Source organism: Phaseolus vulgaris, chromosome 9 (genome assembly GCF_000499845.2).
Source record: "Phaseolus vulgaris cultivar G19833 chromosome 9, P. vulgaris v2.0, whole genome shotgun sequence".
Classification (NCBI taxonomy): domain Eukaryota; kingdom Viridiplantae; phylum Streptophyta; class Magnoliopsida; order Fabales; family Fabaceae; genus Phaseolus; species Phaseolus vulgaris.
Genome location: NC_023751.2, coordinates 30,935,349 through 30,961,489, shown reverse-complemented (window position 1 = coordinate 30,961,489; position 26,141 = coordinate 30,935,349). Strand labels below are relative to the sequence as shown.

Sequence of the window (26,141 nt, the reverse complement as noted above, 5' to 3'; positions counted from 1 at the left end):
ATAATATCCTTGAATTGGAGATGTTCTAAGAATAGTGTGAAAACAAGACTTGAAAGGAAACTAAATCTTCAAATATAAATGAGAATGATATCTCTTGAAGCATGATTACTTCCTTCCTCTGAATTATTTATTTTCTCTCATTATAAATACAAAATGTACTAATCTGATTGCATTTGAAATTCTTCTTTTGCCTTTCCATGGTGACCTCTTTAACATACATTTCACAATATATTACACAGTGTGCTATACAATTGTATTTGCAGTGAAAAAAATATTCACCCAGTTTACAATGAAGGTAGTGGTTTACAAGTCATAGACAAGGGACGAATCCTACATGCCTCATCTTTCCTGTCAGTAATGATGCAAAGAATTGGATTGAACATATATACCTGTATAATACGGAAGATATACAGAAGCAGTTCTTCACAACTCCATTGATGCTTAATGGAGTTCTTCACTCAATAAAAACAATATATTAAAGACTAATATAGTCCCCCAACTACCAGTAATCTCCACAAGTACAAAATCCGTTTTTGAAATGATGAAACCGCTTGTTGTCCCTTACAACAATATCCCTTTCAACAACTTTTGATACTAACTTGATTGCATTGTGACAGTCTACACATATGCGTAAATTTTTGCAAATCCTCAATGTTGTACCTTTAGCCGTATTTAACAGCCCAAAAGAAATTGCAAGCTTCTCGCTATGTCTCTTCAGTATCTTAATCTTTTCCTCTTCTTCCAATTCATGAAGCACACAACTTGTGTCGGGTTTATATCCAACTTTGCTTATTTTTTTCTCCAATTTATTCCAAGTTTGCTGAATCTTTTTTGATTCCAAAAGTGATCCATCACTGACAAGAAATCTATAAACCTTTCCTCCTATTTCAATCCAACTGCAGCCTGCGTCTTTATGAAGACCAATCTCCTTCATTCTCTGCCGTACCTTTCTCACCTCATCCCATTTTCCTAATCCAGCATATAAGTTTGATAGCAATACATAATTCTCAACTTTATCTGGTTCCAATTCTAATAACTTTTTGGAAACTTCCTCTCCAATATCAAAATCCCCATAATTCCTACAGGAACTGAGTAAAGAACTCCATATACCTGAATCTGGTTCATCTGGCATCTCATTTACCAACTTTAAAGCTTCTTTCAACTGCCCTGCTCGACCAAGCATATCGATCACGCATGCATAATGTTCTAACTTTGGCTTTACACCATACAAGCTCTGCATCTGACCAAGATATTTTAATCCTTCTGTCACTATGCCAGCATGGTTGCAGGCCATTAACACTCCCATAAACGTAAAAGAATCTGGCCTGCAGCCATTATTTTGCATTAATTCAAACAGCTCAACAGCCTTCGGTCCATTCCCATGAATCCCATATCCTGCAATCATAGCATTCCATACTGCTTCATCCTTGTTATTTACCCTATCAAAAATGTTCTGAGAATGTTCCATACATCCACATTTAGCATACATGTCTATCAATGCACAAATAACAAAGTTATTGTCAGATAAATGAGCTTTCAGTGCAAAGGAGTGAACTTCTTTTCCAAGCCGCAATGATGAAACCTGCGAACAAGCGCTCAGAACACACATTACAGCAATCTCTTGTGGCTCAATTCCACTTGAGAGCATTTGTTGAAATGTATCAAGAGCCTCACAAGGAAGTTCATTCTGCGAAAAGCCAGAAATCATGGCATTCCAGCATACTAAACTCTTGTTTTCCATCTTATCAAAAATTAACTTTGCTCGTAATATACTACCACATTGAATATAAAGTGACAACAACGATATCCCAAGAAATTTATCCAGCTCTAAACCATTACGCATCATAAAACCATGAATCTCTTTGCCAAGACGAAGGAATTTCAAGTGCGCACAAGCTAAAAGAAGGCTACCTATAGTAAACCGATCAGGATTCAACCCAGAATCCCTCATCACAAGATACAAATCTAAAGCCTTTCTGGGAAAGCCATTTTGTGCGTGGGCACCAATCAGTGCATTCCAGGTGCTCACCGTTTTCTCTTCCATACCACAGAAGACATGCTCAGCGCAATCCAGCAAACTGCACCTCGCATAGGCAGCAACAAAAGCATTGGCTACCAATTCATCAATCTGAAATCCTCGCCTAAGAGCATAACCATGAAGTTCTTTCAAGGTCACCAGCTCATCCGAACAAGCTGGCAGAACGTTTAACACCGTCACCTCATTCACCTTCACCTTCTCTTCTTTCAGCATCTCTCGTAGCAGCACAAACACTCCACGAAAATCTCCTACCTTGGAATATCCACCAATCATGGTATTCCAAGAAACAACATTCCTCCCACCATTCATATCAAACAAAACTCTCGCCTCCCTCATGTAACCGCATTTCGAATACATGTCAACAAGGCAATTATTCACCGTCACTTCCTCACTAATGCCAAGTTTAAAAGCCAAACCATGAAGAACCATTCCCATTCCCACTTCACCTAGAGTAGCGCACGCAGGAATCACCGTCACCATCGTAGCAATATCAGGTACCAAACCTTCTTCCTCACTTAACAGTCCCTTAAAAACACCGCAACACTCCTCAAAACCCCCATTCTCAGAACACGCGTACATCATCGAGTTCCATGTCACCAAGTTTCTCTTTGGCATAGTTTCAAACACCTTGACGGCACTCTCTACGAGCCCGCATTTCCCGTACATGGCAATAAGCGCGTTCCCCACAAAAACGTCAGAGAAAAGACCCAACTTCAAAGCCAGCGCGTGAACCGCTTCGCCGAGTCCCGCGTCCGCGACGCCGGCGCAGGCCTTAACCACGCAGGGGAGCGTGAAGTTGTCGGGCACGAGCTCCGTCGCGTAGAGCAAGTCGAGGAACAGCAAAATCGCGTCGCGGAAAAGCGCGTTACGCGCGTAGCTGCTGAGAAGCGCGTTGTAGAGGAACAGGTCCTTTTCCTTCGCGGCGTCGAAGGCGGAGCGAGAGTCCGAGGGGGACCCACACGCGGCGTACATGGAAACAATGCGGGTGTTCAGAACGACGTCGTTGTGGAACCGATGCGACGCCGACACCATAGCGTGGAGCTTTCGCCCGATCTCGACATCCTTGTGGTGCGCACAGGCTCGTAGTAAGAGTCCAATGGCTTCTTTTATAATGTCTGAAGAGGAACCGACGCCGTTTTGGGACTGCGAGTGGAGCAAGTTGAGGGCTTCGTTGAGGTTCCCGGAGTCGCAGAGATCGTGTAGGCGTTGCAGAAAGGGTTGGTGTGCGTTGTTTGTTTGGGTGGGAGAAAGATGGTGAAGTTTGCGTGTTGTTGGAGAAGAAAGAGAAGATTTTGGAAGCATAAATGAAGGAAAAGAGTTGCTTTTGTTGTGGTTCCATGTCCAACTGCTTCTGTGATGAATGGGGAGTCTGTGATGCCATGAGAGAGTTGGTGGTGACACAGAAGCCATTATCAGACTTCAGTTTTACTGTACTCAATCTGAATGGTAGTTACAAATTCGTTAGCCATAAAGGTGATAAACACCAACCAAACGCTCTTAAGTCTATCATGGCATCCAAAAATGCTACATTTTTTTAATTTATTAATTTATGTCTGATATAAATATCACAGCACACAGTCAAAAGTAATAAATTTATCAATAAATTGTATTGTTCCAAATTATTTTATCATTTAAATTTTAAATAGTTGAGTAAAATTTTAATATAGAACATAGAACTCATTTGTTTTGAATAATTTTTAGTTTTGTTTATGATGTTCTTTATTATAAAATAACTTATAAAAATATTTGTTTGATTTTATTGAATTTATTAAAACAAACAAAATATGTAAAAAATTTGAGGATTGAATTGTGTATTTAAAATTTTCATAAAGTTTTGTTTAATAAAAATTAACAAAGTTTATATTTGACATATACATTGTCAAACCAAGTTCTTTTTAATAGCTATGTTTCATGAAGAAGCATGCAACACAATTTTAAGTTGACAAATATACTTTTTAAAATGTTTTATGTAAATATATTTTATATATTTACATAATAAACTAAATTATAATCAGTTATTGATTAAAAACGATCAAAATACACTGAAGTTTATTAAAACTGCAAAGTACAAAATAAGTATGATTAGTGGGAGATAATTATGCAAGCAAATTGACGTGAAAGCAATTATAATCTCAATGTGAAAAGTAATAATCCGACAATTCTGTCTGAAGAATTTAGTTTACCTCTAAACTTTTGCCATTAATCATAAAATAAGTTCCTTTACCTCACTGAACTTTTCTATAATACATCATGACAAAAAGTGTTAAATTCTTATTTATTTATTTTGGTGGTGATTGAATTTTCTTGTAATTTCTACTAAATAAATTTGGCTTACATTTTAACTTTTAATTGCTTGTATGGTTGTGGTTGTAATGCAATATCTCGTTAAATTTGAGGTATGACATCTTATGTTCTTTTTTACAAGAATTATTAAAGTGAGATGTGTTTTGCAAAGTTTGAAAATCTCAAGGTCTCAAATGCCTGACATGACATTATTTCACGGATTAATTTGGAGATATTACTATGGCTATGGTATATTTACATTAATTGCAATCTGCAAAACTGATTATATGTTGTTGCCACATCTACTTCTGTTATTTATTTTTAGGCTTCTGTGAAAATTTATTAATGTGCTGCACTTTTAAATGAACATATATAAAAGAAAATGAAGGGAATATGAAGTGGAAGTATGCAACATGGTGTATTACCATGTGATTAAATTCCAAATATGACACTCTTCTTTCCTAATATGAATGTTACACTTTTGTTATAATAACTTTACAAGTGTTATTTTGCACTCGAGTATATTATTTAGAAGTATTTCATCTGACTCTTAAACTCTGAAAAATGCAGATTCTGGAAATGGAAAGCAAAATTACTACATCGATAATAATCTTTATGGAAAGCGGGATTCAAGAAGCTTGTGATTATTCTTGTAACATATACGTTGAGGATGAGCAATAAATAATTGTACTCGACAATAAAATATACTATTAGATAGTTTAATCTTATCTTTCGTTAGATTCAAATTGATTTTCTTATAACTATTTGTAATTGTTTGACACTGAACTTGTTAAAAGTGTTCACTACAATTGCTGTATGTGTTTTTTATTATACTTCTGTAAATATTTGACAAAATCAATTATTTAAATTTTATTCTTAAAATTGTTATATGTGATATATATATTTTTTATAATTCTGAAAAATCTGATAGGATAATTTGACCCCCTTTTAAATACACCTACACATATGCTTTGAGAATTGTTGGAAATTTGTATTAGTCGTATTAGTGGTTTCCATTAAGTAATCTTTTCTAGTTTTCATTAAGTAATCAAGTTTTACTAAGGCAAAAAAAATCAAATTAATTTAACCTTCTCCGCCAACAAACCACGGAACACTACTAGACTCAGTTAAATGTAATCGTGTCGGCTTTTTATTAATTTTAAACAATGTTAGTTTTCTATTTTCAAAATCAATAAGGAAAATAAAATGAAAAACTTTTTATCGGAGTACACTCGATTCTTACTTTTACATAATAGATTTTCTTAAAGGTGTTTGAGTGTTTTACTTCGAAAAATCAATTTATTTTTAATATATTGAAACATTTTACAAGAGATCGGTAACCCCTCCAAACCCAATGACTTTTTCTACACAAAATCCCACGACATCCATCCAATAAAAAATTAGTTAGAAAAAAATGCTATGAAACAGGCATCAAGCATGTGAGGACTAGGTTGTTCACTAACACGACTAATCTTATGCTACCCAGTTGTATATGCATTACGAGAAAAATGAACACAGCCAGCACCCAGTAGACACGATATTCCGTCTTAGTTGATGTGTAAAACTAACCTTTGAAATGTCCAACTTTACATCGTGTATATGTACAAGGGTTGTGAGGTAGACATTAAAGGAGCCCTTCTTTATCTGATGTCACCCATTTAGACAACAAAATATATATAAAAAAAAGGAATATGTAGAAAACTATACGAATAAAATGAGACAATGATTGAATGAAGTATAGACAACTACAGGGAACTGAGGTAATCTTTTATTATTGACAAAATGGGATTCCCAAAAGGATATTCTTCCAATGTCTGAAACATGATTCCATCCATCCGGGCTTGAACTCCATCAGAAAATGTCATGCCCTGTAGCAGTTCCTTCACCATTCTGTCAGCTCCAACGAGGGAACTCCCTACACCTAACAAGAGCTCGGGTAGAGAAGGGCTGGATCTGGAGATCTCCACAAGTGTAACCTGAGGTAGCTCAAGCATAACATAATCACCATGCTTTGCATCTATACATTTATACAACAAAAATAAAGGTTTCAAACCAACCTGACTGTCTTGAGGTATATTGGCCTTGACTTTTGCTATGGCAATAGCACGAGAAAGCCCGCCAATAGCATCAACTAAACCATGCGATGCTGCATCATTACCAGTCCAAACCCTTCCCTGTGCAACCTCCTCCATCTTTTCTACCTAGTGACAGTATACTAGCTGTGAGCCTGTGACAAAGATCTACAAGAAGGATGAACAAAAGCATGGGAATTAGCTTAAATAAAACCTACTGTCATTGATCTGGACAAAGCAGCCTTGTCCCGAAATTGTTTATAAGCATGCCTGGCTGATTTGGCAAATAACTCTGCTTCATCTGGTCTGTACCAAAACAAGAAAATCGAAAGTTTTCACTGTTTGTTTCAGAAGTCAAACACGTACTTTACGTGAGATACAATAGAAAAATAAGAACCCTGCAAAGTTCATCGATAAAAATACTTAACTGCTAGAGGAAACATTTAAATCATAAATGGAGGTAGAAACCTGGCGTCCTAAGGTTGTGTCGTACAGTTGGTTTCATAGCTTGGAAAGAGAGGGAGAGACTAAGAGGATCAAAGGAAATTAAAGATTGTTCGGAAGGAAAGAAGCATGAAGAAGAGTAAAAAATAATGGTGGGGCACGCGTTGGATTCCAGGCAAAACAGTGAAGAAAGCCCAAACTAGCATTCGCAGCAACATATTAATTATGTTCCTCAAAATGCATAAAATGTATTGGTTGCCTCCATAATCAATTAGGGACACTCACGGGTTTAGATTTTTTTTTTCAGGCTTTTTTATGTAAAAATAGTGAATAATAAATAAAATTATTAATAATAAACTATAAAATTATAAAAAAAATAATTTTCAATGTTGTTTTTATTTCTCTTCAACCGATACAACTTCCTTTTTCACATATTTCTCGCATACTACACTGTCTAATATTCTTTGCTTATCCACTATAATCTTTACACAAGGAAATAGAGAAATAATATTACCTGAAAGGACGTTGTTCAGCAGCAAGGAGCTCAGCATATCTTCCCCTTGATATAACTTCTTTGTTAAAGCCAATCTTCTCATACAGTTTCCCCAGGTTAAATTTTCCTACAAAAAGATGTCATATGTATATATCTTCAGTTAAATAATATATTCTGTGAAATAAATTTGTTAATAACTTTGTATTTTTTAGCTTCAGTTAAGTAATTATATCTTCCTGCTATTATTTCACCTACTGAAACAGTAAAACACTCTGTTTACCTGTGACCACTCCAATTGAACCAGTTAAGGTAAGGCTTTCTGCAACAATAGCATCAGCTCCCATTGCCATGTAGTACCCTCCGCTTGCTGCCACATCAGACATTGAAGCAATGACTGGTTTTTTGGCAGCCAAAAGCCGGATTTCTCTCCACATCCTGCAGATGATGACACCAGATATGATCACCTAAACATGCAAATCAAAAAAATACTAAGTATAACAACATCATCCATGACAAAAATTGAAGATGTATTGCAAATTGATGTAGACCACTACATAAAGGACATGACTAACTCCTCTCCAAATCTAAAATTATTGTTTTTGAAAATGAAAATTATTTAATCAAGATTTTAAAATATCGATACCTACAGTAGCTGAAATTGGAAAGTTCCATATAGGGTTTCTGAAAACCAATTCTGGTGGACCATTTAAGCTACTGCTCTGCTAGTATACTGTTACACAGGTTGGATGCTACCACTGCCTATTTGTATGGATAGAAATGAGAGAGTTGCTGTTGGTGCTGAACTTTTCCTAGGCATTAAAAATCTAGCAATTGCCAGGCATTCTTAGTCATTAAGTACTTTTAATAATGTGTTATATTGTTTAATTTTTCTTATAAAAGGCCATAACTTTGCATGTGTATCAATTTTGCTTATAGGTGTCGTCACTTTTAAAAATTGAAGTTAAGAATGAAAAATTGGGACCGAAGTTTATTATGATCCAAAACTGTATGTATATATATATGCTACTATTATCATCTCAAAAGAAAAAACTACAATTAAGAATAGATCAACATTATACAGGTACTCTAAATGAATGATGCCATGGTGCAGACCAGACCTAGATCCATCCAACCAATAATTTCAAACCAATGTAAAGAAAACCAACAATTTTTTTTATTAAATACTTAAAATAGCAGTTTTGACATATGATTGAAAGAGGGGAAATTTTACCAGAACTTACAAATCAGAAGCAAGAGCATCACCTCCAGGACTGTCAATTCTAATGATAGCAGCCTTAAATTTTTTTGACTCTGGGGAAAATAACACATGTGAGTGAATTAAAATAATACACTGTCAAAGGTTACATTTTTATAAAACAGCATGTTGATGGGGATTAACTATGATAAAAACATGATTATGATTATGTTTACATTCCTAAATATGGATAGATAAGTCGAGTTGTTGTTGTTGCATATGCTTTTTACTATATAAACAGAAGTAGCCCCTATACTTTACATCCTGAACACCAACAAAGGGTTCAGATAGCAGTTACTTATTTCCCCTGGCTGAAGGATCTCTTGTCTGCGGAAATTCATGCTCCATTTCATACGAGAATTAGGTAAAAAATATGATGAGTTTTAGGGGTGTTTAGTTTCGGAGAAATAGAAAAAATCGAAACAAATATGAAAATAATTTTTTTCTGGCACAATCAATTGTTTCGCATGATGTGAGCTGACAATTGATTATGAGAAAAGATAATAAATTGTTTCGAGTGGGTAATGCAGTACTTTTGAAATCTCGCATATTGAGTGAGGAAATAAAAACATGTGGGACCCACACCCAATCCACACAATCAAAGAGCAAGATTCTTCATCTCCCCTCCATCTCTCCTCTTCCCCCTCTACTCCCTCCATTTCGACCCTACAGAATGGACCATTAGAGATCCTAATAAAGATATATTTTCGGTTCTTGCTACCTGGGTTCCATATCTATTTGATCTTTTACATTGTCAACTTATAGAAAGGGTTTTAAATAGCACGCAATACTAGTATACCAGTGCGGAGCAGCCCTGCCGAATACAGGGGCTGCTGTAGTGGAACAATTTAGTGTAGCAGTCATAGCAAACCAAATGGCGGGCTGAATAGTGGCACTATGTTTTTATTCCAAAACATACCTTTGAACATAGGCATTAGGGCCTGCCTGGAGGACTATTTTTGGGATTTTAATTCCCAATATTGAAATCTATTGATAAATTTAGGAGATGATAACTGATAATTCGAATCTAGGAAACTTGTATTTGACTTTTTGGATTTACTTACATGTTTTGTTTGACACACCTATGAATTTGTTTTTTGTTATTTATGAATGTTACAATTTTTTATAACTTTTGAAAATTTATATTTATATTATATAATCTATAAAAAAAATTCAAAATAGCAATCCCGCTGTATGCTTTCTCGCTGTGACACTTTTGGAGCTGGCCACTCTGCACCGCTATCTGGCATTTAAAACATTGCTTATACAACAATATTGGGAGGAAAGCCATACCTCTTTTTCGGAAGCATAAGTAATCTATTCATCTCCTTCTCATTTACCGTAGGGACATCATTGAATAACATTACTACTTAAACAAAGATATCTATGAAGCATTAACAGCAGCTTCCATAATCAATATAAAAAATCCAGATAATATTCCATTGAATAAGTGCAATTTTAATCAGCGTCCTGCATTAATATTTAAAAGGTGAACTATAACTTGTAAGGTCAAGTTTACCTCTGACAGTTCGAATCTTTTCAATAAACTTCTCCGCAGTGATGCCTGAGCTAGAGACACTTAATTGACTCTCTACACGACTAATGCTCCCTGATGCTCGGATAATGGCTATAAGTTCTCTACCACCTGATATTCCAACAGTCCATTTCCTAACTCGAGAGTATTTCCTGTATTAAATTGATGCAAGAAACATCATCATACAATCAATATAAATTATTTGGTATATTTTGCTAATCATATGGAACATCTGTTAGAAACAAAGTAAAAAAGAATGCAAAATTGTAAGCCACATGAAATCTGTAATTTACACTCACGTGTTGGAAAGATTAATTAAGGGAAAATATTCACTTATTAAATGTTATGCTTTTAAAAGCTTTCTCAAGAAAATAATAAAATGAATATCCTCCAAATAAGTTATTCCCAAAATGCAAATGCCACAGAAATATCTAACACCAAAGACAAGTTTTGGAAAGATCAAGGGTCAGTTTGTTACAAAATTTTCAGGAAAAAAAGTGACTCTGATGTAATATAAATTGATATATTTTTTAAAAGTATATAATAATTTTTTAATTTTAGAAACTCTCTTTAGAAGCTAAAATAATAAAATGACATATTCCCAAAATAAATTATTAAAACAAAAGCATAAGCCACAGAAAGAACCAAGACCAAACAAGTGGGGGTTGAATAAAAAAAGATATTTCAAATGAAAATTTTCAGTATATTATACAATTACTAAAATTTCCTCAACTTCTATAAAAACGAATTGAAGATTTGTGTTTCCAAAGTTAATATTAAAGGCCTTTTTGGATAAGCAATACCATTAAGCACATGTGAGCTTAATGAAATTTATTCACAATTTCATTGTGAAGCTTACTAAAATAAGCTAAAAAGAGCTTATTTCAATACACTTCTTTTGTATAGCTCATAACCAAAGGCTCAAAAGAGCTTATGGAAAGGTCAAAAGTTACTTTTACAATCTCAAAAACCCTCCAGAGAATCTCTTCCAAATGCCCCCTAAAATAAATCAATATACTTTTACGTTGTATTATACCAAACTCAATATTTTAAAGTTAGATACATGAATTGGATGTGCTAGTACTCTCAACAGGAAAGTGTTACTTTTGAATATTATGTTATACTAACATGAATCAAATTCTGTAACAAAATTCCAAAATAGAAGTAACCAGTAAACTAAGGATAACATTAAAGAATTGCAGATAGAGGATTTGAAAGATGGTAACAATGAATATCACCAGCACCATGCCAAACAAATTTTACCGAACAAGAAAGTCAAATACTTAGGCACCTACTTCTCGTCAATTAGTAACTTAATGCCTGGTAACATCCCTTTCTTTTCACAGGAAATTTGATTTGAATTTACATGATCGTAGAAAGTATAAAACTCCATGATCTTTAACAATAGTCTAAACTTCTAATGTTGAAAGTAACTTGATGATTGGGAATGAAACTTGTTAAGAAGCAGAAGGTGTATTTTGAGACTATGGAATGAGAATTTATTAGTTACAGATTTCTAAAGCTAACTTTTAGGCAGTTCAAATAAATAGCATAAACTATGGTGCATTCTCAAAATCATATAGAAATTGTTACCTGTAGTCCACCATAGGCAGATCTTTATCAAGTTTCACTCCAAGTCTCTCCTTCAACATGGTGATAATCTGCAAAAATATTTAATGTTTCTTATCCTTCTAATGCTCTTTGCTTGAGATGTATTCACATCCTTCAAAGCACTCATTAACCAATGTTAATTATCAATATATTTGAATACAAACAACTGTGAAGACAAAAATCAACAAACTTTAAATGGAGAAACAATAAAACCAACAATTTTTTAGCTAGCAGGACAAAAACTGTTTATATTTAGGATTTTTCCATAAAAAAAACAACCACTAATCATTAGCTGAGATTCCATCTTACTCAATATTATTATTATTATTGTTATTAGCTCAAGATGACAAACTACCTGTACAAATAATCATTCTAATAACCTAATGGTTGGTCAAAACAGTGACCTAGGTGAATTCTATAAAAGCAATGTTATAAGATCCAATCCATATGTCTGCGACTATGAGAAGGGCTTTAACTAATCACCATACCTAGCCAGGGTTAGCATCATGATTATGCCTATGGCAGTAGCAATCAAAGATCAACTTGGTTGTTCGTATAATAACACTGGGGATTAACTATTACCTCGTCATCATAGATTACATTTGATATGAGTCCCTCTTCTTTCAGCTTGTCAACTTGATAAACACCTTCATTTATGAGTTTCTCAATATCTTCTCTACTTTTTCCTGTATTAAACTTGCAGAAGCCCACAAGTTAATATGCTGGCTCAAGAATCAACTAAAACATCAAATTCAAATGTACCTTTGGAAGAAGAGACTTTATCCAGCCAATTTGTATAGATATTATCAAGCAATGCAGTCAGCATCTCACAATTTTCCTCAGACATGGTTCTTCGAGCTAGTTGATCACCTGCACTTTTATATTTTCCAATTCTTTCCACTTGCGGTTCAATTCCTATGTTATCCAAAATACCTGAAAGAAATTAATAAAATGATGTCAAACACACAAGTTTTAGGGTTATTTATAGGCATCATATGATTAAAAATTGAAAATGATTTATCAATATTCAATAATTTCCTGACATGTATTTGTGGCATGTGCAGAACAGCACACAGATAATTTTTCGAGAGCCAAAAAAAGATTAGAGACACTGAGAATTAGAATAATGCCTGAGAAATTAACATAGCATTACTTAATGTAATAGAAAGGAATATTAGTACCAGACTTTTAGGATGCATAAAAATTCTGTACAAACTTCAAAGAAAAGGAAACCTATTAAGTCCCTTTCTAGGATCTATGTACATAATACATGCAAAATTGCCTTTCTAAGGAAATTGCTAATAGGAGACCTTTTGTTTGATTTTTTTCCCAAGTTTCACCCGCTTTCTATGCCCCTGTTTCTCCTCACCAAAAGTAAGTATCCAATTGGCCCTCCAAACATATATCTGATTTGTTCTCCTTTTATCAGCCACAAATTAAATACCCTCAGTTTTTTTCTTCAAAGGACCATTCAGACATCATTGTAAGGACCAAATTGGTGGCAAACATACTACAAAAGGATTAAGCTAGTGACATCAATGACAATTGAAGGAGAAATATGATGTACTGATAAATGAAGAATCAATATTGTACGCACACATGTATGAGATGCTGTTCGAAAAGAAACCAAAATTAAGGGCACTCACTATGTGAATTGTAAGGAAAATAAATTAGAAAAATCATCTTACCTCTAAGGAATGAGGCTTGAACAGTCAATCCAAACAAAGAAAAGTAAGCACTGGGTGGAGAGTATATCTCGTCACATGCACATGCAAGGTAATACTCTTTTTCTTGACATAAAGGCACATAAGCCAGAATAAATTTTCCTACAAGTATAATCAACAATCAAAGAATGTTATTCTCAAGCAGGAAAAAAAATAAGCTTCAGTTACATCATAACCTCAGAAAATCATGAAGAAGAAAAGGTACATTAATATATCATTACTACATTGATCCTACAAGAGAGGATACATTGAATTCAGCAAGAGAAGCCTGATACTTAAGGCCATCACATCAAAGATGGAAATCTAATTAACAATTCTCTTGACTTGATTATTCTGTGGAAGGGTTTAAGAGACTAATTTGAAAAGCACTAAAACTTCATGGTACATGTATTGGTAGTGAAGGTTTAAAATGTTCAAGAAACAACTGTAGCTTGGCATTTTGAATGGGTGTAGCCATGGAAGCCATATGCAATTATATTATATATGTAACTAGGTATGTGAGTTTACTGAACTATCTTCTAAATCTTCACTGGTTCATTTGACTCTAATATAAGTTTCTATAAACAGCATACAATATGAAAAACTGTTTGGATATTCTATGTTTCCACATTCCTCTTTATTCCATATGAAAGATGCAGTACAAGTCCAGAGCCTTTACCTGATTTTTTGAAATCCAATATATGCCTTCGAATTTCTTCTACTTTACCCCACCCGCAATTTAAACTATCAATATGAAGATAGATCCCAGAAACACGAGGATCATATGCTGCTTTCAAAAAGTTCTCACAAATTTGAGGCAAAGAAAGTCCCGGAGAGAACCTACTCTTCACTTGATCAGATATCTGAATATGTGAAACAATAAAACGTTTGTGTGATTCTTTTTTGCATAACTAAGCATTACTTTATTTTATATCTAATTTATAGATATATTAAAAAAGAAATAATAGATATTATTTTCCTCCTTCTACTTTATTTAATATTGTGTTCCCAATAAAATTAGAGTTTTATCAATAATTTATGTAATACTAATAATAAAGGTTCATATCAAAGAAACATAGGTTAGCAGGGTGAAAAAGTTTACTCTGATGAACACCAAAAGTATGTAGGAATTGCTTGTAACTTTTATCATTTATAAAAATATACAAAAAGTAGCTTCTATAACTCAAAAATGCTGGCAATTCCTTTATGATGCCCCAAAATTTAGGAAAATAAGCAATGGACACTCTAACATTAGATGACACGTATAAGTATAATAGATGATATGTTGTGATAGAAAGAGAAAGAAACTGATGATGTGCTTGATACATAGGACACACTGTAAACATATGTTATTCATATAACAACTTATATAGGTTTGCATAAGAAATCTTTTGTGTCTTTCTGCTTCCCCTAATTTAATATATTTCATGAGCTTCTCTCTATCCTTCTCTTGGTTATAAATTCTTTGTGCAACTTGTTATACAAATAACAGTCCTCATTTCTATAAATCATCACTCTGAAGTTTACTACAACTCAAAATGATTGCACTGAATTTAATTCCCAACTTTGCGAGTTGCAATATATTTATTTTTCAATAAAAAAGGAATTAGAGTACTAATACTAGGAACACACTCTCTAACCTATTATTTTGAACAGCCTCTTTAAATAGTCGAAATTTATTGAAAATCACCATATTCTGTAGGTTACACAGTTTGCTTAAGGAACCTTTCTCTCTTAATATTACACTTAGTTACGGAATATTGTATCAGAAAAAATGTTCTAGAGTGTGTTACTAGCCCTCATGATTTACGTTAACGGGTTATTGGGATAAATGACTAATTCAGTTAAATGTGTAAAGCTCTATCAATTCAGTCCAGAAAAAACAAAATATTTATTCTAGTGCCTCAGTGTGTAAAATGTCTTTCAATAAGTTTTGTAAGACTATTTTATTATTAAAATATAATTTTAAAGACAAACATAACATACTATTTTGTCATTAAGTCTTATAACTACAGAAATAAGAAACTAATCCTTATCATTTCGAATATTGCTATAGTTATAGAAATGAAGAGTCAATCCTATATAATCAAGAATTCCTAAACTATATAAGTGTTATTAAGAACATTTTAATTTATTTTTGTTATTAGAGGATATCAAATCTCCTCTATCAGCTGTACGGATTTTTTTTCCTCAATATAAATAAAGCACCCGTGCTAGCTATCTCAAAAACATGCAGTTTCAACTTAATGTTTCTCTTTTTAATGTTTCTCTTTTCCTTAGAGTATAACGCAATATCTAGAGCCTTTTTCAAGAGTGTGTTGCCCAGTAGACCCACTATCTTTGGAGGATTATTTTTATGAACTTTTCTCCCAAGTTCGCTTCAACTATTCAGGTGCCCTCTGCTCAATTTTTTTTTTAATTTTTTTTTAACTTCAGCCTTCCAAAAGAAAATGTCTTCCAACACCATATCCACCTCCAAAACAAATTCTCCCATCTTTTCTAACCATATTGTTAATATTGAGAAGATGGACGTCTCTAACTATTCTGCATGAGCTTCTGAAATTGGGTTATGGTTAAGTGGGTTGGGCTACAGATCGCATCTCACTACCATTGTTGAATCCATTTCTATAGAACATAGTGAATAATGGATAAGGAGTGATGCTCAAGTCTACCGTGTCATTAAATCCAATATTAACACCTCACTCAAACCTATTTTTTGTCCCATGAGATGTATGCATCAGTTGGGAGTGAGGCTCGAGCCCTTTATACCAATGAAACACAACGTCCATACAACGTGTGCAAAATCTGTTAACACTTCTTGCGCAACAACATTTTAAGGGTCTTATGTCTGCTTATCATAAACGGCTTCATGTTGTCTTACATGATTTTAATGAGCTCCTTCCACCATCTGCATATGTGTAGAAGGAACTTGAGGCAGTGATTTTTTGATGACCTTGAGCCTGTATGGCTGTCACAAGAGTATATTGCTACCAGTGATAAGATTTTGGAATCACCATTAAATCCTACTATTACTTCCACATTATCTGCACTCCTATGTATTCCTCATAAAATAAACACGAAGACACATACTTCATTACAGGTGACTGTCTTTGCTTCACAGAGTAATAATTTTGGACTCTCTGGGACAGGTAGTTCTAAAATCAGCCAAAGTGCAAACATTGTCACCACATTGGACGAGCAATTGATAACTGTTGGAAGTTGAACAAGAAACTCCCTCATCCACACAATATTGCTCAGGCATCCACTGTTGAGTCACATATTGCTCCTAAATTGTCAGTTGATTCATCTCCAGCAACATTTGAAGACTTTATCAAATGGTGTGCAACTTGCCAATCCACTAACAACATTGCTTCGATGGCATACACCAATAGTTGATCTACTTATCTCTCTCAATCTCCTTTTTTTGTCCTTAGGTTATTGATTCTGATGCAACTAATCACATATTTAGTAATTGTTCTTTCTTCTCCAAAAACACAAGCTTACAACATAGGTACTACCCAACCCCTCCCATCCCTTATTGTTGACTCTCTTCTTTATGTTTCTAATTGCCCTTTTAATTTAATGTATGTTACTTGATTGACCCAATCCTATAATGTTATCCTCACCTTCACTAAAAATAATATTACCTTGCAGGATTGGATATCTGGTAGACAATTGGCATCAGATGTCAGTCACATGCCTTTACTATTTCTTCCATCACCATCAATATGTTCATTAATGATCTCTCAAATGATGTTCATGCACAAGTAGCTTGTTAACAAAATTGTAGAAAATGGTGTCAAGTTTAAAACATTTGTTTACTTAAATTGTGAGTCATGTCATGTCAAATAGAAAAACATTCTCATCATTCTTTTCGTGATAGTCTTAATAAACAAGTTGTCTCATTTTTTCTTTTGTTCACTCTGATATTTGAGGCCCTTCTTCTGTTACATTTTTTGGTTTTAAATATTTTTTTATATTGATGATTATTTGAGATGTATATTGGATGGTTAATGAAGAATGATCCTAATTGTTTTCTATATTTCAAACTTTTTTTTTAATGAAATCAAAACACAATCTAGTATATCCATACGTGCTCTTCACAATGACAATGCTTGTGAGTATCTGTCGAACTAGTTTCAGAAATTCATGGCATTCAATGATATCCTTTGTCAAACTCGGTGTCTTCATACTCCTCAACAAAATGGAGTGATTGAATGCAAAAACAAACATCTTATGAAACTACTCATATACTTCTTCACAGTCATTTTCCTCACCATTCTTGGGGGATGCTCTACCCATGTTATCTCATTAATCAAATGTCATCTATTTTTAATGATCAAGTACCACTTTGTGCTTTTCCTCATTCTCCTTTATTGAGTCTTCCTCCACGTGTTTTTTATACCACATGTTTTGTACTTAACCTCACACCTGGTCAAGTTAAACTTTCTCCTTAGTCATTCAAATGCGTCTTCAAGGGATATCATTGCTCTCAAAATGAGTATTGATGTTTATCTCGTGATCTTCATATGTATTTTGTGTCTATTGACATCTCTTTCTTTGAGTTTGTTCCATATTATACAAATGTTCATTTTAATGACAACATATGTAGTCACTTTCCCACCAATGTTAATCTTCCTTCATCAGCACCAAATGACTCTACCATAACTCAGGACGTTTCTACTGCACTACTTTAGATATATTAACGTTGTTCATGACCTATTGATATTTCAATACGAGATCCATCTTGGACAGATAGTGATATAGTGGAGGTCATGCCTAATTCTTCTTCGACACCATCTCTTGTATAGGATTTGATCTCATCTGAAAATGATTGGCATATTGTTATTCGAAATGGTACACACGTTCTATCTGTAACCCTTCTCCCCACTATACAAACCTCAGTTATCATGGGCTTTTCCCTATACAATATCTTTTTTTTTCCTCATTATCTTCTATTCCTATTCCTAAGTCTCCAGGTGAAGCTTTATCTCACCAGAGTGACAACAAGGATGATTGATGAGACGTGTGCCCTTCAAAGTAGTGATACTTAGGATTTGGTTCCTTTACCAACTGCAAAATCAATCGTTGGGTGTCGTGTATGCTCTTAAAATAGGACCTAATGATGGTAAAGTTCGACTAGTTGAGAAAGGATACACACAAATATATGGCCAAGATTCTACTGACACTCTCTCTTGTTGCAAAAATGACATCTATTCAACTTCTCTTCCATTGCAGCCCACTGAACTTTCTTTCAGCTTGACATAAAAATGCATTTCTACATGGTGACCTTGATGAAGAAGTCTACATGGAGAAGCCTCCTGTCTTTGTTGGTCATCTAATATGCTATGTGGCCTACGCAAGTCCTTATATGGCCTCAAACAATCACCATGTGCATGGTTTGGGTATTGTCATCTAGCAATTTGGAATGATACGAAGTGATGCTTATCATTCTCTATTTTATCATCATTCTCCTCAAAGATATTGTTTTGGGTCTATGACAATTCTAATACAGTTCCCACACAATTCTAAAAATGACAAATTCAATGATTTTCTACTATAATTATAGAAATAAGGAACAAATTTTATACATAATCAACAATATTTAGATTATATATGTATTAATGGAAATGTTTTTATTTAATCTCCTATCATATTCTTATATAATGTGAAATTTTTTTATTAATTTATCTTTAAATGAATTTCAACTAAATGTCTTTTTCTACATCCTATCATATAATTCATAATGATATAATATATACATTCACATTTTACAGATTAGTCCAAGTATGCATGTCCATGTGAGTATCCGTCCTACATAGAATGTGACAACTAGGTAACACTACACATTGTCTCAACTCCTTCTTTCCAGGAATAAATTAACAGCATAAGTACCAAATTGGTCATTTATCTATGGTTATTCTCTTCCTACGAGAAAGAGGACAAGAACAGAGACGGTAACCTGGCCACGAAGCTTCATTGTGAGAACGCTGCCCTTGCGCACACGCTCCCAAGGGAACGCAACCAGCATCTTAAGCTTAACGAGGAAGCTGCTCCATCCGGTAACCGGTTTGAAATCGAACTCGCCACTTGGATAATCCTCGTCCGTAATCCCAACACTCTGATCTAGAACGCCCTCTTCTGTTGGCACTTCTTTCAATTCTTCGTTGGTTATGGCGTCGGAAGAGGAATCCAAAGCGCGAAGGGAAGGGTATGTCGTGCGCGCGTGGGAGTGGAAGGGGAATCGGCATTGAAATTGAAGGGTGGAAGCGGAAGAAAGAGTGTGATAACGGTGAGGGGAGGGAGTGAGGGGAAGAGAGGGTAGAAGAAGGAGCTTGGACATTTGTGCAGTGATGGTGTGAAGTGAGGATGATGAATGGTAGTTAGTTGGAAGGGAAATGAAGGAACTCAAGGAACCACATTCTTCCACGTACTTATGCCTAAAACCTCTTCCCTTCTTTATCTCATCCGCTATGCTTTCTAATAAATGTGGTCATGCATTATAGCACCTGGAAAAAAAAAAACCGCGATTCGATCCAGGAAAAAAGTTGAAAAATGGTCAAAATTCAGATTCGTTATTACCATGTGTGCAAAATTTTTTATTATACATTTGGTAAAGTGGTGCAAACCTGGCACCACACGATTTAAGCTGTGAGGGTGATAAAAGTGAAGTTGTAAATCAGTTTAATAAAAAGTGTTCAGTTATTACATTATTTTTACACAATATTAAAATTGTGGAATAAAAGCACGACTTCACTTTTAACTATTCTTAAAATAGAAATTATGTGTTTTTATACGACTTTTATATTTATATTAAAGTTATGTTATGTTGATCTGACAAAATATGTAAAAAAATTATGATAATAATGAATTAGGTTTAAAAATCAAAGAATTGAGTAAATATATTTTAATTGGCTCATATCAATTTAAAAAATTAAAAATTAAAAATTTGAATATAAATATATTTTAAATGAAATTAGCTCTAATTTTTATATGTAATGAGTTTATATAGAAATTATTTGTATGTTTTAATATAGAAAAACATTTTTAAATTTATAATCATAATTTTAAAAAGAGTCCTATTAGATTTTACTTAAATTCATTTTGATAACGAAATAATTAGTTCAAACCAAAATTGAAACTTCAATTTTGGTAGTGTTAAAAATTGAAGTCTTAAAAGTTAAATTTTGATGTTTGAAAAAAATATTTTTTTATTAAAAATGAATGTTATTAACAATGTTATAATGTAAAGATGAAACATCAAAGCATATATATTAAGGAGTCTTGATATGTTGACAACCCAATAGTTGATTGTTCCATATTACAACGGTTAAACTTACAGTGAAAATTAGTATTTTACTAAATATGTGAATCCATGCGAGGAGTTGAATTTTTTTTTGAAAATATAGCTGAAATAATATCTTAAACTTTTTTATCTCCTCACATAGGTCCACATTTCAATAAAAGATTATTTTTTATTCTAATTTTAGTCATTATAAACAATCTACTGTTGTCAACTTATCAAATTAGGGTAGTGTATGTTTGGTACAAATAAGATAATGTTAAAACTATTACATAAATTTTTTTATGCATAAATTTTTCTTATTTGTAGTTAGGTGTGACAAAATATTTGAGAACTCTCCAACTTTGAAATGGTAATAAAAACATGAGGTAATACTCGTAGGTTTGCTTACCAATTTGTTTGACTTCTTATTCATATTTATGTTTTATCCTTGGTAATGTCTCTCTCTTACCTTTTCTTTTCTTATTCATTAAAAAATTATAATTTGCAAACTACCTTTAATTATCACATTCCACTTTGAATATCATTTTCGTTCTTTCTTATTCATTTTATTTGTATCTTTTTGTTTCTTATCGATTTATCTCGTGTTAAAAAATTTACTTGTTTTTAGTTTCAAAATTTCCTTGAAGTTTATCTGTTTATAAGAATATATTATAAATATATTTACTTTTATGAAAGTAATGAATGGAATATATTTTACTTTATATCTAAAAAATCCAATACTTTCTTTAAAAAAAATACAAAAATCATTTTGACAAATTTATTTTACATAATTGATTTCATATATTTTAACCTTTTTAGTTTAATGCATTTAAATTGAGAATTCTTTATAGGTCGCTAGTATAAATAAAAAGAGCGGATAAAAAAAAGTATAAATAAGAAGAACTTATAGATACACAGTTGGGTTAGTTTTAAGTGTATTAATTTTTTAATTATTTTTTTTTCTTTTTGTTTTGATGAATGTCGAATTGAAAACTCTCGCATTGTATTCTTGTTCTTTCAAGTAGTTCTTTTTCTCTAAGTTGATCAAGATCCTTTCATCGTTCTAAGAATTACACAAAGTGGTCATGAGAGCTAGAAGATTAACCCAAAACAAAGAGTGTTTATCACATCCAAGTAAGTGTTCTTTCAAAAGTTGGGTTTCATACTCATTTTTCTGTGGATGTAATTCTTGGTTTGGCTTGTTTTCTTTGATAGATTGAGACAATGTAGTATTATTTAGGACTTGTTGTTTAGTTTGTTTCATCCATTACTCCATTGATCAAGAAATTGTATCTATATCTTTTCTTGTTGGCCAAATTCTATGTAAAAAAATGGATATGACTTTAATGCATGGTTAATCTTATTTATGGCTTGCTTTTGTTATTTTGAGTTAATGTTTGTGTTTCCTTCTAGTTTTCTAGAGTTTAAAAGTGTTAGAATTTCTTTAGAAAAGATCTCTTAGAATGATCATGTTTTAGGTAAATTTGACCTATAAACATTATATTCAAATGTTGTAATTCCCTTTTCTTTGTGGTTGTTCTTGTAATTGAATTCAAGAAGAAGAAGAAAAAACTAATCATCTTAAGGATATGAAAGTTTGAGAATGTTGTGTTAGACTTGAAAAAGTGTCTCAAGCTTCAAAAGAAGTTGTTTTTGATGATGTTTAAAGATGAAGATGTTGAAGTTGTTTAGAGAATTCTTATATGAAGTTGAGTCTTTTGCACAAGGTTTTAATCAAACACATCCATTACTAATATGAATGAAAAGAAAACATGTTTTGAAAAGTAAGAAAATGTTTTAAAACGGGTTTTATGACCTTGCTAATCAATTAAGTTTTGTGTATAATCGATTCAATTATTCCCGGTGAGGTTTATAACATGATAATTTATTATTCTTTTAATAGTTGATTAAACAAAGAGTAGTAGAACCATATCTCAAGATATTAATCGATTAAAATACTTCATAATCGATTAAATGCGTTTTATACATTAGTTGTAAAATAGAAATAATTGATTAACATGTGCTATAATCGACTAAAACAAAAAGCGTTACAATTGTTTTTCAAATTTAATTGAAAACAATCTATTAACATCTTGATATAATCAATTAAAAGTGTCAGTATCTATTTTAAATTAGCATTTTCAAAACTATATAAATAGAGGTTGATTATTCAATTGTTTTTTCAACAGATGAATATTTTATAATTTCTAAAATTTACAAGTTATTTTACTTCTTTATTTCTTTAATTTATTTTAGTTTTTTTTAAAAAAATCTTTCTTGAAAACTCTTCTTTATTTCTTGCTCTTGTTCTTTTCTTACCAAGCTTTTGTTAGTTCTCTTGACTCTTTATGTAAATATTTTCCTCCTTCAGAATCTCTTTCATCCATAATAAATAAACTTATTTAATTATAATGCGAAATATGTTTTAATCATTTGCATTTAATTTGAAGTGTAATTATTCAATTGTTGAACAAGAGCTTTGATGTCTCCAAATCTATATGGATTATATGGATTGCTTGAAGGCTGAATGTAGCTTGTGTGTGTGAGTTATGAGTAGTTTGAATTTGTAAATCCACTCTTAGTTAGGATTCAAAGTTGGTTTAAACGAAATCCTTTTTGAAAAAGAGTGTTTTGCAAAGAAGTGAAAAAACAATCAGTTGTTTTATCGTTTCAATCAGTTGTTTGAAACTTAGTGGTTTTTGAAACAAGCTTTGACAAAACTTGAAATTGGTTGACTTGCTGTCAAACCAATTCAATCGGTTGTTTCGACAATTCAACCGATTATTTTTTGAAACTCTTAACAAAATCTATTAAGTTGGGTAAATCTGTTTTAATTGATTCAAAATTATTTTGTCTCCTTCATTAAATGCTTTTAACTGCCTTTTAGAGTTTAAATAGGTTGTTTTACGCTCCTAGTAGTAATGATATGAGATTAATCTTTTGAAAACAGTTTTCTCCAATATTTACATCAAGCTTTTATTGAACTTGCTAAGAGTGGAATATGACTGTTGTGTAATCTTTTGTTATTCAATATGTATCAGGTGTGATATTTCCTTATTCTCTCTTGATTTGTATTTATATAAATAACTGTGTTTCACAGAGTCAGGGGTTGTTCTGATATGTGGTGTGTTGTATTGCCAAAGGAAGTGAGTGTTCTTGAGGGGTTCAAGATCACTTCTTTGGTGTGTGTGTGTGGTTGTAATATGTGGTTGATTACATAGTGGAATACCCAATGGTTTTTTAGGACTGGATGTAGCTCTTGGTGTAAGAGTGAACCAGTATAAATTTGTTTGTGTGATTCTCTCTTTCTCTAATCTCAATTATAACTGTTTTAAGTTGTTTTTATAAACGGTTGATAAAAACAACTGGTTGATTCTCTGGAAATCAACTAAAACAGTTTTGTAACTTGAGTATTTTCATTCATTTGACTTTGATTCTTCATTGGCTTTCTCCATACCTTCAAAGTTTGCAAAAAAACGTTTAAAAACAATTCACCCCTCTTATTTCAGGTGTACAATTCTAACACCAACAACTCATCTTCATTATAAAGGATGAGGATATGATAAGTTGTAAATTTCTTGAATTTATTTAAATATACATGCAGATGGTACATTTCATCCTTTTATACAATGTTAATCAATATACGTATATTTACCATATTTATATTTTAAATATTTCTTTATTAAATTCTTAATTTATAATTAAGTTAAGAATACATACAATTTTGTAGATATTGGATATATTTACTAGTATATGAACAAGTATTTCGAAAAATTGTGTATTATTATATTTAGGTGGATGATATTTTTATGCTTGGTTGAAAGCAACTAAAATAATTTTTATTTTTTAAAAGTTTAACCTTTTATGTTTTTTTATTATCATATGCAAGTGTGACTTACTATAATCATCTTCTATTTCATATCTATTTCACATAGGTAATAACTAATATATAATTAATAATAAGTCACACTTTTTAATGCTAGTTATAATTAGACTTATTGTAATAGTTATTAAAACAATTGTTATAAAAAGTAGTGTCCAAATATTTCATTCTTACATGAATTTTGCATATTCTACATGACTGTTGCTACAATCAAAACAAGTGACATATTCTAATGGTTAAGCAACTCACATAGTAAGTGATGTCCAATTAAACCATTTGACAATTTTTTTTACACAAAAAGTAATGACCTACTTATAATTATATAATAAATTTGACTTACTATAACAATTTTTTTATAAAAAAAATAAATTTTCTATATCACTTGTATTTATATGGATTCTGTAACCAAAGTAATAAATTTTATAGAACTAATATAAAAGGTGTTTTATATAATAGTAAACCAATAGGTTATTATTTAACTATAATTTCAATGTAACTACTTCAACAGAACATATTTTAAAAACTCAATCATAATTAATATTTTCCTGTTTAGGCTATTTTTTTTATATATAATAGCATATTCACTAAAGAAAGTATTATTTGATAACTCATACTAACCCTTACTTTTACATTAAAATTCTATATTTTTCTAATAAGTGTTGTGAAGTTCGGTATTCTACTGACCTAATTCTAATGTCTATCTTTCACTCACAACTTCACTAAAGGATTTTAGAAAAACTTGTCCAAAAACTTTGAAGAGTCTGATAAAAACAATGATTATAGGAGACAAAACAATATCTATTATACCACTTATTTAAGTGTTATTGTGTCTTTATTACAAAGTAGACTTTAAGTTTAATTCAATCCCATAAAATCGGCTTATAGATGAAGTTTGTATTCACTTATATACAATGAAATGTCTTAATCTCTAGTTGATGTGGATCTTCCAACACTTCTTCTTATAAAATTTAAAAAATGAAATTCTTATAAAATTTAAAAAATGAAAGCAATACAATAGTCAAATTGCATTCACAATAAACACTTATCCGAAATTGTCATTTATTTTACTTAAATCACTATTTAAAATTTTCCAATTAATTGTCTCATATATGATCTAAAGAACAAATAAAAGTTGGTATAGGAATGGTAAGAGAAGGAGAAAAGCAAAGGTATATACAAAATTAGTAAATACAGAGGAGAGACCAAAGCACACAGAAAACAAAGAGTAGGATATAAGAATGAGTTGGAAGAGATGGCTTCACTCCGACAGACTGGGCCCAATGTGTTAAGCCCATAGTTGGTGGGTTTGATGGATAGTGACATCCATTTCATGGAAGCTGCTAGTGCTTCCAACAACAACCATCTAACACAATATCTTTTCCAATCTTCAGGATTGAGAAAGCTGCAAAATTTTGAAAAACTCCATTTGTACAACGGATTCCACTCAAATATAACCTCATTTGCTTCCTCTTGGGAACTTCTGAACTCTTCAGACTCCTTTACACTTACAAGATCTTAAATGTATTCATGCCGACTTAAG

The 26,141-nt window shown here is 32.4% G+C and overlaps 2 protein-coding genes across 2 annotated transcripts; both read right to left on the bottom strand.

Annotated features, from left to right (window-relative positions):
* Positions 1 to 156: 156 nt before the first annotated feature.
* Positions 157 to 3,548, bottom strand: LOC137820767 (pentatricopeptide repeat-containing protein At1g18485). The gene has a single exon (XM_068625010.1). It carries the CDS (start codon positions 3,446 to 3,448, stop codon positions 500 to 502), a length of 2,949 nt encoding a protein of 982 aa, XP_068481111.1. The 5' UTR covers positions 3,449 to 3,548; the 3' UTR covers positions 157 to 499.
* A 2,324-nt stretch (positions 3,549 to 5,872) lies between these two features.
* On the bottom strand, positions 5,873 to 20,007 carry LOC137820300 (serine protease SPPA, chloroplastic-like). Its single transcript, XM_068624293.1, has 13 exons — positions 19,396 to 20,007; positions 14,113 to 14,296; positions 13,419 to 13,556; positions 12,493 to 12,663; positions 12,313 to 12,416; positions 11,713 to 11,780; positions 10,105 to 10,271; positions 8,572 to 8,641; positions 7,611 to 7,765; positions 7,352 to 7,457; positions 6,612 to 6,699; positions 6,379 to 6,522; positions 5,873 to 6,297 (listed from the first exon to the last, which is right to left on the bottom strand). The coding sequence occupies exons 1-13, from the start codon at positions 19,774 to 19,776 to the stop codon at positions 6,067 to 6,069; spliced, it is 2,007 nt and encodes a 668-aa protein (XP_068480394.1). The 5' UTR covers positions 19,777 to 20,007; the 3' UTR covers positions 5,873 to 6,066.
* Between the last annotated feature and the right edge of the window lie 6,134 nt (positions 20,008 to 26,141).